We start from the raw sequence: 20,261 nt of genomic DNA, 5'->3' as shown, positions 1-20,261 counted from the left end.
CTTGCAACATACCAGTGTCATATTATTATTATTTTCTCATAAATTACCTATTTCCTTTTCTTGTTGGTACAATAAAAGTGGTCATACATTGCAGTTTCCAGGCTCTGTCGTAGCCGGCCGTGACCGGGAGACCCATGGGGCGGCGCACAATTGGCCCAGCGTCGTCCAGGGTAGGGGAGGGAATGGCCGGCAGGGATGTAGCTCAGTTGGTAGAGCATGGCGTTTGCAACGCCAGGGTTGTGGGTTCGATTCCCACGGGGGGCCAGTATGAAAAATATAATGTATGCACTCACTAACTGTAAGTTGCTCTGGATAAGAGCGTCTGCTAAATGACTAAAATGTAAATGTAAATGAAATCCGGGCTTTTATTTCGAAGGTTTCCTCATTACCATACATGTTGACGTCATAATTTGTGCTGCTAGCAGAATGCTAGTGACGAGCAACAGGGAAGGATGATGAAGCTAAGATGGCAGCACAATTGAGGATGCTGCCTATTCGGGGTAAAGAAATACACAAGGAACAAACGAAAACAAAAGGCGACATGACACACTTTTTAAAGAGATTCTTGCTTTAATTCCAAAGACGAGATGGCTTGAGATTCGGAATTCCGGGAAACAAGTTCCGATTCCACGCTCTGGAATTGGAAGCCTATTTCGCAGTTGCACGGCGTTGGCTACGTTTGTGCAGTTTTAGGAGATACACTGGATGTAGCTGCATTTCAGGATGGACAAATGACGAGGTGTATGATTTTCGAATGACAGTTGGGATATAACTGCAAGCTATCTAGGTAGCTGTTATAATGTTGATGTAATATATGCATTGTTCTCCAAAACGATGATGTGTGCTGCTGCGGCAGCCGGTGGTGCCGGAGGGATTCTGCCATCCCAATTACCTTCGATGGGGCTAGGCATCAGGGTCATTTCTGGAGTTGGGGACGATTTCTCCTCCATTGGGTCGGGAATGGGTTCGTGTCAAACACTGGGAACCCAGTCGGATTGCCGAAGTCGGTACCAACTTCTACTCTCTGGGCGAGCTTTAGCGGAAAGATACAGGAATATTTATACCACGGCTATCAATGACAAGGAGCAAGGAGGAAGGTAGGTTGGATGGAATTGTGAAAATCCAAAATTGCAGTCCGAGCTAGCTTGCTAACGTTAATTAGCCCAACTACCGGCAGGGTTTTCACATCACCAATGCTGTTTGACTGCATGTTCACATAGTTAGTTAGCCAGGCTAACTTCCCTAGCTAGTTTGCTAGTAAGATACTTAGCGGTTCAGCAACTAGTTATGATAGCTGCTAGCGTTTGTGTCCAGTCGTAAGAATACTTTTATTGTGGGGTAACGTTACGGGTAGCTAGGTTAGTTTGCAGAAACCCTTCAATTCTGCTACTAAGTTATATCGGTAACTTAGATAGCTAACGTTAGCTAATGAGTCGCTAGTTAACCTCTAGCTAGTGCGTTAGTTAGCATACCTAGCTAGATTTCCTCGCTAGCTTCGTTGTGTTGGTTGGTGTTATTTTTTACGCAGTATAACGTTACAGGGTTGTTAACTAACGTCAGAGTTACTCTTCGTATGATCAATGCTTTTGGGTGAATATGTGTAGGTAGCTAGTCTGTAAATTCGGAAAGGTAAACATAAACAAATAATGACGTCAATAGCTGCTCAATCATTTTTGACACGTCACGTAGCCAAGGATCTAGCCAGTTCAGCTAGATATGTTTATGTGGATCGAACAGTGTGTGTGGGCCCAACGTCAGAGGGCTAGAAGCAGCCCTTTCATTGAAAATGTGGCCTTACCTGGGAATATATATACCTGAATTCACATCCAGCAAGAATCATGTCACTCAGCTAGCTAGCTATACTTAATTGCGAAAACCATTAACTTATTATTATTGTATTAAGACGTTAGAGCATATCACTTAAGGGTGCGTATTTTGGATAGGGAAGGTGTGTGGATCAAATAATTAGGCTACATATAACTAATATTAACAGGATATAAATATTAATATAATCTCTGTGGTGTGGATAGCCCCATGCTCACTGGTGCAAGCGAATACATTACATACTTACGTCATCCAAATACCAAGTCAGTTATGTTTTTAAAATTTTGTTAGTCATTTTAGCAGACGCTCTTATCCAGAGCGACTTACAGGAGCAATTAGGGTTAAGTGCCTTGCTCAAGGGCACTTCAACAGATTTTTCACCTGGTCGGCTCGGGGATTAGAACCAGCGACCTTTCAGTTACTGGCACAAAGCTCTTAACCACTGAGCTACCTGCCGCCCTTTCGTGTATGTCACTTCCTTGTGCTCGATGGTCACTTCTACTGTGAACCTTCAGCGTGACTGTACCCATAGGGCCCTCAAATTCAAATATGGTCCTCGAAGCCAGTTCTACTGTATTTTTTAATTATTTTCCTCTAATCAGGGACTGATTTAGACCAGGTGGGTGCAATTAATTTTTAGGTAGAACAGAAAAACAGCAGTACTCCGGACCCCGTAGGGTAAGATTTGAATTCCCCTGCCCTAGAGCAGGGCTCCATACTAACATTTACCCCTGGTGGGTTGACAGGTTTTTCAGTTGGTCCCAACAATTTTTTTCTGCGGTGTCACTCAATATATATTTTTAAATCACAGTATACAGTCATTGACAGTGCTTTATAAAAGTGCAATTGACTACCAGCAGCATACCACACTGCATCCCACTGCTGGCTTGCCTCTGAAGCTAAGCAGCGTCAGTCCTGGTCAGTCCCTGGATGGGAGACCTGATGCTGGTGTTGGAGGGCCAGTAGGGGGCACTCTTCCCTCTGTTCTTAAGATCAAATGGGGACATCGCCCTGCGTAGGGTGCTGTTTATCGGATGGGACATTAAACAGGTGTCCTAATCCCATGGCATTTATCGTAAAAGTAATAATTTATTTAACTTGTATAGTGAAAGGGAAAGGTTGATACAACTGAATGCATTCAACTGAAATGTGTCTTCCGCATTTAACCCAACCCCTTTGAATCAGAGAGGCGCAGAGGGCTACCTTAATCGACATCCTGGGGAACAATATGTTCACAGATTTCACAACACACTGTGCCCTCAGGCCCCTACTCCACCACTACAACATATCTACAGTACAAAATCCATGTGTACGTGTGTGTGTATGCATGTCTGTGCCTATGTTTGTGTTGCTTTACAGTCCCCGCTGTTCCATAAGGTGTGTTTTTATCTTTAAAAAAAATATATATATATAATTATACTGCTTGCATCAGTTACTTGATGTGGAATAAAGTTCCATATAGTCATGGCTCTATGTAGGACTGTGCGCCTCCCATAGTCTGTTCTGGACTTGGGGATTGTGAAGAGACCTCTTGTGGCATGTCTTGTGGGGTATGCATGTGTGTCTTTATTTGGCTTTGGATGAAAGTCTGTATATGAGTAGGGGTGTTAACCCTGGTGTCCTAGCTAAATTCCCAACCTGGCCCCATTTCCATCATAGCCACCTAATCATCCCCCTGTAGCTCAGTTGGTAGAGCATGGCCACGGGGGGCCAGTATGAAAATGTATGCACTCACTAACTGTAAGTCACTCTGGATAAGAGCGTCTGCTAAATGACTAAACATTTAAAAAATGTAAATAGCTGATGTGTGGTGAGTAGTCTCTCTAGACATCTGCGTTCCGTGGTGAGCGTTCTGGTGCAAATTGGTTGACGTGCATCACCCAAGTGGGTGCTATTTTTTTGGGAGGTGACGTGTAATGGAAATAAAGATAAATATCGACAACATTTGTATCCTTTCGACAAGGGTGGATTTTTCTTTTGTCAAACTTTCTTTATTGTGGCAAATGATGGAAACTGTGTTTTTTGAATAAATTATGATTGCTGAATAATTATGATGGTACGCGGGGCACGTGATATCATCACGTAACTATAAGCTCCACTTCACATTTAATTCTAAATGCCTACGGCTTGCAAAATATAACATTTCAACTATAAAAATAATGTTTCTTTGCAGGACAAGGATTTTCCTGACTTTCAAGAATGCCTGAATTGCTTCGCCTTCTTTTCTGGTTGGCTGGCAAGTTTCACTATCCAATTATTTCAGCTCTATAGGAGTGCGCGTTTAACCATAGCACGGACCTTGGCGAAATGTTGGCACATGAGAATTATTAGAATATGGCAAATATTATTCAATTATTGGATTCTATCCATGCTGGCTTTCGCAGGCTACCTGAGACATGAAAAAGATAGGTGGGAGGGCATACTGTCGGCAAATTTATGAATGCACAATTTGCCTAAATGGCTAATGCAAACACGTCGACAACTTTTTTTTTTTATTCAACACTAGGTTTTTACGATTACATTTGCTTTAGTAATTTGCCTTCTGTTACGTTTGTATGATTTGACAACGCTATACTCTGGGTGCGCTCTGTGCTTCCTGAGCGCACACTCTGTCGAGATAGCCTACTGCTGAAATGCGCTGAATTAATTGAGGGACATACCGCATGGAATTTATGAACGGCCTGTTTGGCAATTCACAAAAATGTAATTGCCGATCAAAGACTGTTACTCTATCATTCCTAAATTCAGTTTAATTTGCTCTGACATATTTGCAACCTATAAATTACAGAAAAAAAGTTAGGAATTTTCATGCGAGACAGGAGTCAGGATTTTGGGTATCAGTGGGATTGGGACTGGATAGGAAATAGCCTAGGCTCTAGGACAGGAGAAGATAGCATTTCCCCTCATGCCTCTCTGAGTTGTTAAGACTTCATGTCTGTGACAGAAACGCATATGTAGTGAATTATGCATAGACCTATCAAATTTGTGACCGTCTGAAGAGTCACAATGACAGCTCAAAGAGGCACACATTATTTTATAGGCTTATACTGAGGGGGTTTCCTGTAGGGTTTATTAACTGCATTTGGGTCGCATGTGCAGTCCGGCATTGTCAATTATGTGAGTGCTTTGAATTTATGGCGACTTTGTGTGGAATAAATACGCTAGGCTAAAGACTTCCATGCGATAACCTGTTTGGATAATGTGCTATTTTATTTTATGCTAATCTGAAGCTGCTCATGTTGTGTATTTTGTGGAATTGCATTAGTGCCGACATTGTGGGAATATTGTGTAATTTCCCGGGTCTTGTCATTATGTTTTTGGGGGAAATGTGAAGTGTGTTCCCGGGACAGATCCCGGTTATACATGTTAATCCCTAATGTTGATTTAATCACACATCACAATCTTGCACTAAAGAGGGGAAGGGCTTCTGTCTCTAATGCAGGGATCATCAACAAGACATTATTACAAATTTGTAGACTGCAAATTAACCACAAGAAACCCAAACAGATATAATGGTTGGGGGGACAATAAAACATGCGTGGGCTGCCAGTTGGGGAACCCTGCTCTGTAAGTCGCTCTGGATAAGAGCGTCTGCTAAATGACTAAAATGTAAATGTAAATGTAATGTGACAGTGTTTCTCTGTATTCTCAAATGAACATTTCCTTTCTCTCTAGTTGTAAGATCTCCAATCTGTTTTATTTCATTGTCACTCTCTCAATATACAGTGGGGAGAACAAGTATTTGATACACTGCCGATTTTGCAGGTTTTCCTACTTATAAAGCATGTAGAGGTCTGTAATTTTTATCTTAGGTACACTTCAACTGTGAGAGACTGAATCTAAAACAAAAATCCAGAAAATCACATTGTATGATTTTTAAGTAATTCATTTGCATTTTATTGCATGATATAAGTATTTGATACATCAGAAAAGCAGAACTTAATATTTGGTACAGAAACCTTTGTTTGCAATTACAGAGATCATACGTTTCCTGTAGGTCTTGACCAGGTTTGCACACACTGCAGCAGGGATTTTGGCCCACTCCTCCATACAGACCTTCTCCAGATCCTTCAGGTTTCGGTGCTGTTGCTGGGCTATACGGACTTTCAGCTCCCTCCAAAGATTTTCTATTGGGTTCAAGTCTGCAGACTGGCTAGGCCACTCCAGGACCTTGAGATGCTCCTTACGGATCCACTCCTTAGTTGCCCTGGCTGTGTGTTTTGGGTCGTTGTCCTGTTGGAAGATGATACTTCGCCCCCAGTCTGAGGTCCTGAACGCTCTGGAGTAGGTTTTCATCAAGGATCTCTCTGTACTTTGCTCCGTTCATCTTTCCCTCGATCCTGACTAGTCTCCCAGTCACTGCCGCTGAAAAACATCCCCACAGCATGATGCTGCCACCCATTCTTCACCGTAGGGGTGCCAGGTTTCCTCCAGACGTGACACTTGGCATTCAGGCCAAATATTTCAATCTTGGTTTCATCAGACCAGAGAATATTGTTTCTCATAGTCTGAGAGTCCTTTAGGTGCCTTTTGCCAAACTCCAAGTGGGCTGTCATGGTCCTTTTACTGAGGAGTGACATCCGTCTGGCTACTACCATAAAGGCCTGATTGGTGGAGTGCTGTAGAGATGGTTGTCCTTCTGGAAGGTTCTCCCTTATCCACAGAGGAACTCTTGAGCTCTGTCAGAGTGACCATTGGGTTCTTGGTCACCTCCCTGACCAAGGCCCTTCTCCCCCGATTGCTCAGTTTGGCCGGGCGGCCAGCTCTAGGAAGAGTCTTGGTGGTTCCAAACTTCTTCCATTTAAGAATGATGGAGGCCACTGTGTTCTTGATCCTTCAATGCTGCAGATATTTTTTGGTACCCTTTCCCAGATCTGTGCCTCGACACAATCTACGGACAATTCCTTCGACCTCATCGCTTGGTTTTTGCTCTGACATGCACTCTCCACTGTGGGACCTTAGTTAGACAGATGTGTGCCTTTCCAAATCATGTCCAATCAATTGAATTTACCACAGGTGGACTCCAAGTTGTAGAAACATCTCAAGGATAATCAATGGAAACAGGATGGACCTGAGCTCAATTTCGAGTCTCATAGCAAAGGGTCTGAATACTTATGTAAATAAGGTATTTTTGTTTTACATTTTTTATAATTTGGAGAGGGAAAATCAGAACCTGTTATCATTTTGTCATTATGGGGTATTGTGTGTAGATTGTTGAATAAGGCTGTAACGTAACAAAATGTGGAAAATGGGAAGGGGTCTGAATACTTTCCGAATGCACTGTATGTTGTCAATTAAATGATACCAGTAGACAATGTATATGAGGCAATCCATATACCAAATTTTGTGCATGCCTTTTTAAGTTCTGACATACAACTGTTTAGTGCAAATCCAACCCTTGTAATTTAGGTACAGTATGAAAATAAGGAGATGACAATTAGACTAAAGGAGATGAGCATTACAGGTATCATTGAGGTACATTTTCTTTCATTAATTCAACCGATGTTGCTAGCAGAATTATTGCAGTTCCCATAGATCGACAGTACATGGTTGCTCTACACAGCTATTTTCTGACCTTGCGTAAGCTAGCAACTGGGCTAACACAGCTAACCTTTTAAGTCAATAATATGCTATTTATATTAACAGACTGGGCCGAAGGTTCACCTTCCAACAGGATAATGACCCTAAGCACACAGCCAAGACAGGAGTTGCTTCGGGACAAGTCTCTGAATGTCCTTTTAGTGCCCCAGCCAGAGCCTGGACTTCAACCCGATCGAACATCTCTGGAGACACCTGAAATAGCTGTGTAGCAATGCTCTCCATCCAACCTGACAGCGCTTGAGAGGATCTTCAGAGTAGAATGGGAGAAACTCCCCAAATACAGGTGTGCCAAGCTTGTAGCATCATACCCAAGATGACTTGAGGCTGTAATCGCTGCCAAAGGTGCTTCAACAAAGTACTGCGTTAAAGGGTCGGAATACTTATGTAAATGTGATAGTTTAGTTTGTAGTTTGTTGTGACAGTTTTTGCTTTGTCATTATGGGGTATTGTGTGTAGATTGAGAACCAGGGAACTTTGAGTAAAGCCAGTGTGTCTATGTATGCGGATGTTTCAACAGTACACACGTCAGCTACTACAAATCAAATCAAATTTTATTTGTCACATGCGCCGAATACAACAGGTGTAGACCTTGCAGTGAAATGCTTACTCACAAGCCCTTAACCAACAATGCAGTTTTAAGAAAGAATACCAATACAAATCTCACAAAAAATACAATCTAAAATAATTTAAGAACAGCTGTAAAAATAACAATAGCGAGGCTATATACAGTGGATACCGGTACCGAGTCAATGTGCGGGGGCACCGGTTAGTCGAGGTAATATGTACATGTAGGTAGAGTTATTCAAGTGACTATGCATAGATAATAGACAGAGAGTAGCAGCAGCATAAAAGGAGGGGGGGCATTGCAAAAAGTCTGGGAAGCCATTTGATTAGATGTTCAGGAGTCTTATGGCTTGGGGGTAGAAGCTGTTTAGAAGCCTCTTGGACCTAGACTCTTGGACGCTCCGGTACCGCTTGCCGTGCGGTAACAGAGAGAACAGTCTATGACTAGGGTGGCTGGAGTCTTTGACAATTTTTAGGGCCTTCCTCTGACACCGCCTGTTATAGAGGTCCTGGATGGCAGGAAGCTTGGCCCCAGTGATGTACTGGGCCGTACGCACTACCCTCTGTAGTGCCTTGCGGTCGGAGGCCGTGCAGTTGTCATACCAGGCAGTGATGCAACCAGTCAGGATGCTCTAGATGGTGCAGCTGTAGAACCTTTTGAGGATCTGAGGACCCATGCCAAATCTTTTCAGTCTCCTGAGGGGGAATAGGTTTTGTCGTGCCCACTTCACGACTGTCTTGGGGTGCTTGGACCATGTTAGTTTGTTGGTGATGTGGACACCAAGGAACTTGAAGCTCTCAACCTGCTCCACTACAGCCCCATCGATGTGAATGGGGGCGTGCTTGGTCCTCTTCTTTTTCCTGTAGTCCACAATCATCTCCTTTGTCTGAAATTACTACAACACTTAACAAAGAGCTGCAGTTAGTTTTAGAATGGGTGGCAAGGAATAAGTTAGTCCTAAATATTTAAAAAACGAAAAGTATTGTATTTGGGACAAATCATTCACTAAATCTTGTAATGAATAAGGCGGAAATTTAGCAAGTTGAGGTGACTGAACTGCTTGGAGTAACCCTGGATTGTAAACTGTCATGGTCAAAACACATTGATACAACAGTAGCTAAGATTGGGAGATGTCTGTCCATAATAAAGCACTGCTCTGCCTTCTTAACAACACTATCAACAATGCAGGTCCTACAGGCCCTAGTTTTGTCGCACCTGGACTACTGTCCAGTTGTGTGTTCAGGTGCCACAAAGAGGGATTTAGGAAAATTACAATTGGCTCAGAACAGGGCAGCATGGTTAGCCCATAAAAGTACATGGGGAGCTAACATTAAAGATATGCATGTCAATCTCTCCTGGCGGCTCAAAGTGGAGGAGAGATTGACTTCATCACTACTTGTTTTTGTAAGAAGTGTTGACAAGCTGAAAGCACCGAGCTGTCTGTTTAAACAACTAGCACACAGCTCGGTCACCCATGCATACCCCACAAGACATGCCACAAGAGGTCTCTTTACAATCCCCAAGTCCAGAACAGACTATGGGAGGCGCACAGTACTACATAGAGCCATGACTACATGGAACTATAAAATCAGGTAACTGATTTAAAAAAACAGATACAAATATACCTTATGGAACAGCGGGGACTGTGAAGAGACACACGCAAAGGTACAGATACGCATACGCACACAAACTCTAGCACACGCCGTATACACACACGTACATTGTAATATTATTGTATGGTGGTATTATAGATTTTGTATTGCCGATATGTAGTGTTTTAATAATGTTTATGATGTACTTTTTATTTTATTTTGTTTTATATGTTAAATAAGTGCCTTTTAAGTGTAGCTGCTGCCTTACAAAGGCCTTTTTACATCAGCAGATGTCACAAAGTGCTATACAGAAACCAAGCCTAAAACCCCAAAGAGCAAGCAATGCAGATGTAGAAGCACGGTGGCTAGGAAAAACTCCCTAGAAAGGCAGGAATCTAGGAAGAAACCTAGAGAGGAACCATGCTCTGAGGGGTGGCCAGTCCTCTTCTGGCTGTGCCGGGTGGAGATTATAAGAGTACATGGCCATTTTAAGGCCAGATTGTTCTTCAAGATGTTCAAACGTTCATAGATTACCAGCAGGGTAAAATAATAATCAGTGGTTGTAGAGTGTGCAACCGGTCAGTACCTTCAGGAGTAAATGTCAGTTGGCTTTTCATAGCCAAGCATTCAGAGGTCGAGACAGCAGGTGCGGTAGAGAGAGAGAGAGCGAGAGAGTCAAACAGCAGGTCCGGGACAAGGTAGCACGTCCGGTGAACAGGTCAGGGTTCCCTATGTAATTTATTAAAGAACTTCAGAGAAATAGTTTCAATGATATTGATGGTATTGAAAAACCATCCCGTGGCTATTTTCAAATACCCCGCTGTATGGTATACTGGCCAAGCCTAGTGTATACTGCTGCCCCAAGATCAGTTAAGAGTCAAGACCTCTGAATGTTCGGCTATGAAAAGCCAACTGACTCCTGAGGTACTGACATGTTGCACCCTCTACAACCACTGTGATTGTGATTATTATTTGACCGTGATTGATTATTGCTCCCCCCAGAACATTGAAAAATCTATGTAATATTTATCTCCCCAGAACATGTTTATAGTGTTGAAAGTGTATAGTGGAGTCGTAACACCCTTAGAGCAGCGGAATCCTTTTCTGCAGGCAACTTTCTCCAATGTCATAAACTATCTGTTTGCCGGCTTCGTCACTGTCATGGTTTTACCATTACCTTATTGAAAACCATGTCTCTCGCCCAAACGGTTCAAAAGATATGAATGTGCACACGGCTGTACGTGCGAAAGTTCCTAAATGCAATTTGCGTGAAAACACTGTTATAAAATGCGCACCGCACGCGAGCGGATTCATGGACAGAGATGAAAATATCTGTTTGAAATCTAAAGATGCAACAAATATCAAGGATAATGCCTTTGGCTGCTAGACAATGAAAGAAAGTTGATTTTGAAAACCAATAGAACAGCAGAGCGCATATGAGGAGGTGTTTATAAAATATTTCCCTTAACATTTCTATGGTCGGATTTTGGCTTGGCTACTTTGAAGCAAGGTAATAATAATAATATGCCATTTAGCAGATGCTTTTATCCAAAGCGACTTACAGTCATGCGTGTATACATTTTAATTTTTTTGTGTATGGGTGGTCCCGGGGATCGAACCCACTACCTTGGCGTTACAAGCGCCGTGCTCTACCAGCTGAGCTACAGAGGACCACGATAATATGCCTCATAATATGAAGTAAAACGTCCAGGGTTCAAACAAGGAACAGGAAAAAATATGGCGACATTAATGATAGGCCTAACCGTCTAATGGTAGATGGAGAGGCTTTCCCAAAAACCTTCTCAATTAAATATTAACTAGCTACAATGTTGCCTGTGCCTGCCTGGCAGAAGGATATCATGTTAATTTGCATCAATCCAGGGTGCATTTGTTTTGCAAACTCCATCTCGTGTGTGCATCAGAAACACGGCTAACCAAGCAACACTGGTAGGTGCATGCGCACTTGAATGAAAGGCTAACTACACAAAAAAATACATTACTTAGATTTTCCCCAGACCTCAAGTGGTGTTCTGATGTGGTTTATGCAGTTTTTGTAGACTTAGAACATCCCATTTTGTTTTTCTATTGAAAAAGTGTGACTTTGAGAGCGAAAATCAGAATAATAAAGTGAAAATCAGAAACCTGTGAATTTCTGGCACAGTTGACAGCCTCATTTATCTATTTCAATACTAGGCCTACTGTTAGCCTACTTTTCAATCACTGCCTTTAGTAAATGTTATATTTATTTTATATCTTTCCCATTAGTTGATGTATGTCAGTGGAACAATTCCCATTCCTTATGATGGGCTATCATATAGGATATTTAGTGTGCTTGTCAGCACTATTATTCCTCATACTTTTTTATTATCCCACTTCTCAGTTTTGCCTGTGTAACTAGGCCTACTTATTTGAAATCGAATATGGCAACTTGTGTCTTTTGAAAATAAATAGCTCAAACACAAAGGATCTTACCTATGTTCTCTAAGATGGCAAGTTTCTGCAACTTGTCAGCCTCAAACACCTTTGGATTGTTCTTGAAGATGGGGGGATTTCTGGGAAATTAATTGATATAGCGCAAACATTTTCAAACCCCCTGCACTTGGGAAATATACCCCCAGCAGGATTTTCAAGTCTTATTTTCAAGGGATAATTCACCCACGTAAAAATGTCCTTACCTTAAAAACTGTCTAAACAGACACGGCAATACTGCAATCCATGCTTTGGTTAGCCACTGCCACCAACTGTAAATATTAACATTTTCAAACCAAAACCAATAATATAATGTATTCCATTTAGCAGACGCTCTTATCCTAAGCGACTTAGTCATGCGTGCATACATTTTACGTATGGGTGGTCCCGGGAATCGAACTCACTATCCTGGCATTGTGAGCACCATGCTCTACCATGTACACTGAGAGCTAACATCAATGACATGCATGTCAATCTCTCCTGGCTCAAAGTAGATGAGAGATTGACTGACTGCATCCCTACATGTCTTTGTGAGAGGTATTGACATGTTGGTAGCACCGAGCTGTCTGTTCAAACAGCTCAGACAACCATGCATACCCAACAAGACATGCCACCAGGGGTCTCTTCACAGTCCCTAAGTCCAGAACAGACTCTGAAAAATACACAGAACTACACAGAGCCATGACTAGATGGAACTCTATTCCACATCAAGTAAATCATGCAAGCAGTCAAATATGAAAAAAATTGATAAAATTACACTTTATGAAAAAAAGCGGACTGTGAAGAGACAAACGCACACAGGCACACATGCATACACCTTAGCCAAATACACTGCTCAAAAAAATAAAGGGTACACTAAAATAACACATCCTAGATCTGAATGAATGAAATAATCTTATTAAATACTTTTTTCTTTACATAGTTGAATGTGCTGACAACAGTCACACAAAAATTATCAATGGAAATCAAATGTATCAACCCATGGAGGTCTGGATTTGGAGTCACCCTCAAAATTAAAGTGGAAAACCACACTACAGGCTGATCCAACTTTGATGTAATGTCCTTAAAACAAGTCAAAATGAGGCTCAGTAGTGTGTGTGGCCTCCACGTGCCTGTATGACCTCCCTACAACGCCTGGGCATGCTCCTGATGAGGTGGCGGATGGTCTCCTGAGGGATCTCCTCCCAGACCTGGACTAAAGCATCCGCCAACTCCTGGACAGTCTGTGGTGCAACGTGGCGTTGGTGGATGGAGCGAGACATGATGTCCCAGATGTGCTCAATTGGATTCAGGTCTGGGGAACGGGCGGGCCAGTCCATAGCATCAATGCCTTCCTCTTGCAGGAACTGCTGACACACTCCAGCCACATGAGGTCTAGCAAGAGGAACCCAGGGCCAACCGCACCAGCATATGGTCTCACAAGGGGTCTGAGGATCTCATCTCGGTACCTAATGGCAGTCAGGCTACCTCTGGCGAGCACATGGAGGGCTGTGCGGCCCCCCAAAGAAATCCCACCCCACACCATGACTGACCCACCGCCAAACCGGTCATGCTGGAGGATGTTGCAGGCAGCAGAACGTTCTCCACAGCATCTCCAGACTCTGTCACGTCTGTCACATGTGCTCAGTGTGAACCTGCTTTCATCTGTGAAGAGCACAGGGCGCCAGTGGCGAATTTGCCAATCTTGGTGTTCTCTGGCAAATGCCAAATGTCCTGCACGGTGTTGGGCTGTAAGCACAACCCCCACCTGTGGACGTCGGGCCGTCATGCCACCCACATGGAGTCTGTTTCTGACCGTTTGAGCAGACACATGCACATTTGTGGCCTGCTGGAGGTCATTTTGCAGTGCTCTGGCAGTGCTCCTCCTGCTCATCCTAGCACAAAGGCGGAGGTAGCGGTCCTGCTGCTGGGTTGTTGCCCTCCTACGGCCTCCTCCGCGTCTCATGATGTACTGGCCTGTCTCCTGGTAGCGCCTCCATGCTCTGGACACTACGCTGACAGACACAGCAAACCTTCTTGCCACAGCTCGCATTGATGTGCCATCCTGGATGAGCTGCACTACCTGAGCCACTTGTGTGGGTTGTAGACTCCGTCTCATGCTATCACTAGAGTGAAAGCACCGCCAGCATTCAAAAGTGACCAAAACATCAGCCAGGAAGCATAGGAACTGAGAAGTGGTCTGTGGTCACCACCTGCAGAACCATTCCTTTATTAGGGGTGTCTTGCTAATTGCCTATAATTTCCACCTGTTGTCTATTCCATTTGCACAACAGCATGTCAATCAGTGTTGCTTCCTAAGTGGACAGTTTGATTTCACAGAAGTGTGATTGACTTGGAGTTACATTGTGTTGTTTAAGTGTTCCCTTTATTATTTTGAGCAGTATACATTTAAACTCAGTTTTTCACAATTCCTGACATTTAATCCTAGTAAAAACTCCCTGTCTTAGGTCAGTTAGGATCACCACTTTATTTTAAGAATGTGAAATGTCAGAATAATAGTAGAGAGAATTCACATGAAGTTTACATACACTCAATTAGTATTTGGTAGCATTGCCTTTAAATTGTTTAACTCGGGTCAAACGTTTCGGGTAGTCTTCCACAAGCTTCCCACAATAAGTTTGGTGAATTTTTGCCCATTCCTCCTGACAGAGCTGGTGTAACTGAGTCAGGTCTGTAGGCCTCCTTCCTCGCACACACTTTTTCAGTTCTGCCCACAAATGTTCTATAGGATTGAGGTCAGGGCTTTGTGATGGCCACTCCAATACCTTGCCTTTGTTGTCCTTAAGCCATTTTGCCACAACTTTGGAAGTATGCTTGGGGTCATTGTCCATTTGGAAGACCCATTTGCGACCAAGCTTTAACTTCCTGACTGATGTCTTGAGATGTTGCTTCAATATATCCACATAATTGTCCTTCTTCATGATGCCATCTATTATGTGAAGTGCACCAGTCCCTCCTGCAGCAAAGCACCCCCACCCCTGTGCTTCACAGTTGGGATTGGGTTCTTCGGCTTGCAAGCCTACCCTTTTTTCCTCCAAACATAACAATGTTCTATTTCTGTTTCATCAGACCAGAGGACATTTCTCCAAAAAGTACGATCTTTGTCCCCATGTGCAGTTGCAAACCGTAGTCTGGCTTTTTAATGGCGGTTTTGGAGCAGTGGCTTCTTCCTTGCTGAGCGGCCTTTCAGGTTATGTCGATATAGGACTTGTTTTACTGTGGATATAGATACTTTTGTACCTGTTTCCTCCAGCATCTTCACAAGGTCCTTTGCTGCTGTTCTGGGATTGATTTGCACTTTTCGCACCAAAGTACGTTCACCTCTAGGAGACAGAACGAGTCTCCTTCCTGAGCGGTATGACGGCTGTGTGGTCCCATGGGGTTTATACTTGCATACTATTGTTTGTACAGATGAACGTGGTACCTTCAGGCATTTGGAAATGTCTCCCAAGGATGAACCAGACTTATGGAGGTCTACAATTCTTTTTCTGAGGTCTTGGCTGATTTCTTTTGATTTTCCCATGATGTCAAGCAAAGAGGCACTGAATTTGAAGGTAGGCTTTGAAATACATCCACAGGTACACCTCCAATTGACTCAAATGATGTCAATTAGCCTATCAGAAGCTTCCAAAGCCATGACATCATTTTCTGGAATTTTCCAAGATGTTTATAGGCACAGTCAACTTAGTGTGATACAGTGAATTATAAGTGAAATAATGTCTGTAAACAATTGTTGGAAAAATTACTTGTGTCATGCACAAAGTAGATGTCCTAACCGACTTGCCAAAACTATAGTTTGTTAACAAGAAATTTGTGGAGTGGTTGAAAAACGAGTTTTAATGACTCCTTAATAAATACAAATGCAGTACCAAATGAGCTACAGAGGACCAATGTAAGTCAGTGCCGCCCAATTAATCAGTGCTTTAGACACAAAAATGATGAAATGTGCTGCTTTGTTTGTGGACCTGTCAAAAGCTTTTGATACTGTTGATCATGCTATTTTATTGAATAAGTTGTCCTTGATAGGCCTGAGCGCTGACGCCTGTTCATGGTTTCATGATTATCTTAGTGACGGAACTCAGGCCATCGTGATTGATGGGGTTAAGTCAGAATATCTTGAACTACATAAAGGTGTTCTGCAGAGGTCGATACTAGACCTGTTCTTTTCACTATTTATATAAATGCTATTGGTCAATCTGTTAATTGTAAATTTCATCTATATGCGGATGATACTATTATGTACGCAATTGCCCCACTGTTGACCTGGCTGTGACAAGGCTACAGTCTGATTTTGCTGTTTTGCAGGAATCCCTTACTGATTTAAAACTCATACTTAATACGGGCAAAATGAAATGCATGTTTTCAAGTTCTCGTAAGATTGTTTCCGATGGATTACATTTTCACTCATCGGATGGTTCTATAATCGAACGAGTCCCTGCATACAAATATCTTGGTATTTGGATTGACAATGATTTATTGTTTAAACAACAATATCTGAGCTTGTTAAGAAACTAAGATTTAAAGTGTGCTTTTTTTTTGTCTCTAGTCAGCAGGAAGCAGATTGTGCAGTCAACCTTTCTACCCGTTCTTGATTATGGTGATACTATTTATCAAAGTGCAGCTGCCTCTACTCTTAAACCGCTGGATGCCGTTTTTCATAGCCCCCTTCGTTGGTTTTATTACTCATCACTGTATTCTATACCAAAAGGTTAGCTGGACCTCTTTGAAGTCAAGTAGATCACATCATTACGCTCTTCTTGTTTACAAAGCCCTGCTCCACAAACTTCCACAAACAAAAGTATGTGGACACCCCTTCAAATTAATGGATTTGGCTATGTCAGCCACACCCGTTGCTAACAGGTACAGTGGGGAAAAAAGTATTTAGTCAGCCACCAATTGTGCAAGTTCTCCCACTTAAAAAGATGAGAGGCCTGTAATTTTCATCATAGGTACACGTCAACTATGACAGACAAATTGAGAAAAAAAATTCCAGAAAATCACATTGTAGGATTTTTTATGAATTTATTTGCAAATTATGGTGGAAAATAAGTATATGGTCACCTACAAACAAGCAAGATTTCTGGCTCTCACAGACCTGTAACTTCTTCTTTAAGATGCTCCTCTGTCCTCCACTCGTTACCTGTATTAATGGCACCTGTTTGAACTTGTTATCAGTATAAAAGACACCTGTCCACAACCTCAAACAGTCACATCCAAACTCCACTATGGCCAAGACCAAAGAGCTGTCAAACGACACCAGAAACAAAATTGTAGACCTGCACCAGGCTGGGAAGACTGAATCTGCAATAGGTAAGCAGCTTTGTTTGAAGAAATCAACTGTGGGAGCAATTATTAGGAAATGGAAGACATACAAGACCACTGATAATCTCCCTCGATCTGGGGCTCCACGCAAGATCTCACCCCGTGGGGTCAAAATGATCACAAGAACGGTGAGCAAAAATCCCAGAACCACACTGGGGGACCTAGTGAATGACCTGCAGAGAGCTGGGACCAAAGTAACAAAGCCTACCATCAGTAACACACTACGCCGCCAGGGACTCAAATCCTGCAGTGCCAGACGTGTCCCCCTACTTAAGCCAGTACATGTCCAGGCCCGTCTGAAGTTTGCTAGAGTGCATTTGGATGATCCAGAAGAGGATTGGGAGAATGTAATATGGTCAGATGAAACCAAAATAGAACTTTTTTGGTAAAAACTCAACTCGTCGTGTTTGGAGGACAAAGAATGCTGAGTTGCATCCAAAGAACACCATACCTACTGTGAAGCATGGGGGTGGAAATATCATGCTTTGGGGCTGTTTTTCTGCAAAGGGACCAGGAAGACTGATCCGTGTAAAGGAAAGAATGAATGGGGCCATGTATCGAGAGATTTTGAGTGAAAACCTCCTTCCATCAGCAAGGGCATTGAAGATGAAACGTGGCTGGGTCTTTCAGCATGACAGTGATCCCAAACACACTGCCCGGGCAACGAAGGAGTGGCTTCGTAAGAAGCATTTCAAGGTCCTGGAGTGGCCTAGCCAGTCTCCAAATCTCAACCCCATAGAAAATCTTTGGAGGGAGTTGAAAGTCTGTGTTGCCCAGCGACAGCCCCAAAACATCACTGCTCTAGAGGAGATCTGCATGGAGGTATGGGCCAAAATACCAGCAACAGTGTGTGAAAACATTGTGAAGACTTACAGAAAACGTTTGACCTGTGTCATTGCCAACAAAGGGTATATAACAAAGTATTGAGAAACTTTTGTTATTGACCAAATACTTATTTTCCACCCATAATTTGCAAATGAATTTAATTTAAAATCCTACAATGTGATTATCTGGATTTTTTTCTTCTCATTTTGTCTGTCATAGTTGACGTGTACCTATGATGAAAATTACAGGCCTCTCATCTTTTTAAGTGGGAGAACTTGCACAATTGGTGGCTGACTAATCATTTTTTCCCCACTGTATTTAAATTCAAGCACACAGCCATGCAATCTCCATAGACAAACATTTGCAGTAGAATGGCCTTGCTGAAGAGTGCAGTGACTTTCAACGTGGCACCGTCATAGGATGCCACCTTTCAAACAAGTCAGTTCGTCAAATTTCTGCCCTGCTAGAGCTGCCCCGGTCAACTGTAAGTGCTGTTATTGTGAAGTGGAAACGTCTAGGAGCAACAACAGCTCAGCCAGGAAGTGGTAGGCCACACAAGCTCACAGAACGGGACCGCTGAGTGTTTAAGTGCGTAAAAAATGGTCTTTCCTCGATTGCAACACTCACTAACGAGTTACAAACTGCCTTTGGAAGCAACGTCAGCACAAGAACTGTTCGTCTGGAGCTTCATGAAATGGGTTTCCAAAGCCGAGCAGCTGCACAGATGCCTAAGATCACCATGCGCAATACCAAGCGTCGGCTAGAGTGGTTCCAGTGAAGTGAAATCTTAATGCTACAGCATACAATTACATTCTAGACGATTCTGTTCTGTGCATCCAACTTTTTGGCAACAGTTTGGGGAAGGCCCTTTCCTGTTTCAGAATGACAATGCCCCTGTGCACAAATTGAGGTCCATACAGAAATTGTTTTTCGAGATCGTTGTGGAAGAACTTGACTGGCCTGCTCAGAGCCCTGACCTCAACCCCATCGAACACCTTTGGGATGAATTGGAATGACGACTGCGAGCAAGGCCTAATCGCCCAACATCAGTGCCGACCTCACTAATGCTCTTGTGGCTGAATAGAAGGAAGTCCCTGCAGCAATGTTCCAACATCTAGTGGAAAGCCTTCCCAGAAGAGTGGAGGCTGTTATAGCAGTAAAGGGGGGACCAACTCCATATTAATGCCCATAATTTTGGAATTAGATGTTCGACGAGCACATACTTTTGGCCATGTAGTGTATCTACCTTTATCACTGTTAAGATTTAAAATGACAAGTAATCAAACCCATTCACAGGGTTGGTTAACTCTGGAGACTCATTTTGGTGTCTAGAGAGTTAGGTAGACAAGCTTTTGGTTTCCTTGCACCTTGCATGTAGAATGATCTACAATGCACTTTCAAATTGTAGGAATTGGTGGCTCTTGGGCATTTCAGACGGTTGTGTCTTTAAAAAAAAAAAAAATGTATTTTGCTTTTCGTATATTTTTGTGTATAATAATGTGTAAATGAATGTGTAGTTTAATGTGTTTATTGTATTTTGATGTGTATTGTTTATACAGGGCTCATCTGGAAAAGAGACCTTGGTCTCAGCATTGACTCCCTGTCAAAATAAAGGTTAAATAAAAATGTGAGTGATTTAATTTTCATGCACAAATCATCTCAAAGTAACTTCAAACCAAGTCATCAAGTTTGAAATGTTAATTCAGCATTCAAAGCATCCTGAATGCACCCCTGAATCTAATAGGCCTAAAAAAAATTGGGGGGGAACTGCATGAAATTAGATTTAAAACAGGAATATTGACCTTTAATGTTATAATGCACTTTTAAAATCATTACCTCAACTCAATACCACAATTCTGCATTTAGAGAGGGACATCTAAACAGACTGCTCCATTAGACAGGTGCTGGATGCTAGGGATGTGCCGACATGGCCATATTTGTAATCGTATCTGTAAATTGACACTTGATAGTCAGATCGGATGATACTCGTGATCAGAAAAAACTAATGTTTTAATATGCCTAAGTAGATGTTGGCAAAATATCTATCTCCCTGCACATTTATA

At 42.5% G+C, this 20,261-nt stretch overlaps 1 protein-coding gene across 2 annotated transcripts in view; it reads left to right on the top strand.

Moving 5' to 3' along the window:
* The first annotated feature begins 442 nt into the window (after positions 1 to 442).
* Positions 443 to 20,261, top strand: part of LOC121554853 (E3 ubiquitin-protein ligase MYCBP2-like) — a 323,061-nt gene continuing 303,242 nt past the window's right edge. For both annotated transcript variants that reach the window (XM_045212139.1, XM_045212140.1), the window contains exon 1: positions 443 to 1,097. In XM_045212139.1, the coding sequence (XP_045068074.1) occupies positions 835 to 1,097 (263 nt within the window). In that variant the 5' untranslated portion in view covers positions 443 to 834. The remainder of the gene's footprint in view (positions 1,098 to 20,261) is intronic.

The sequence above is a fragment of the Coregonus clupeaformis genome, chromosome 40 (assembly GCF_020615455.1).
Source record: "Coregonus clupeaformis isolate EN_2021a chromosome 40, ASM2061545v1, whole genome shotgun sequence".
NCBI lineage: Eukaryota > Metazoa > Chordata > Actinopteri > Salmoniformes > Salmonidae > Coregonus > Coregonus clupeaformis.
The sequence above is the reverse complement of the archived record's forward strand: the minus strand, read 5'-3'. Positions and strand labels throughout refer to the sequence as shown.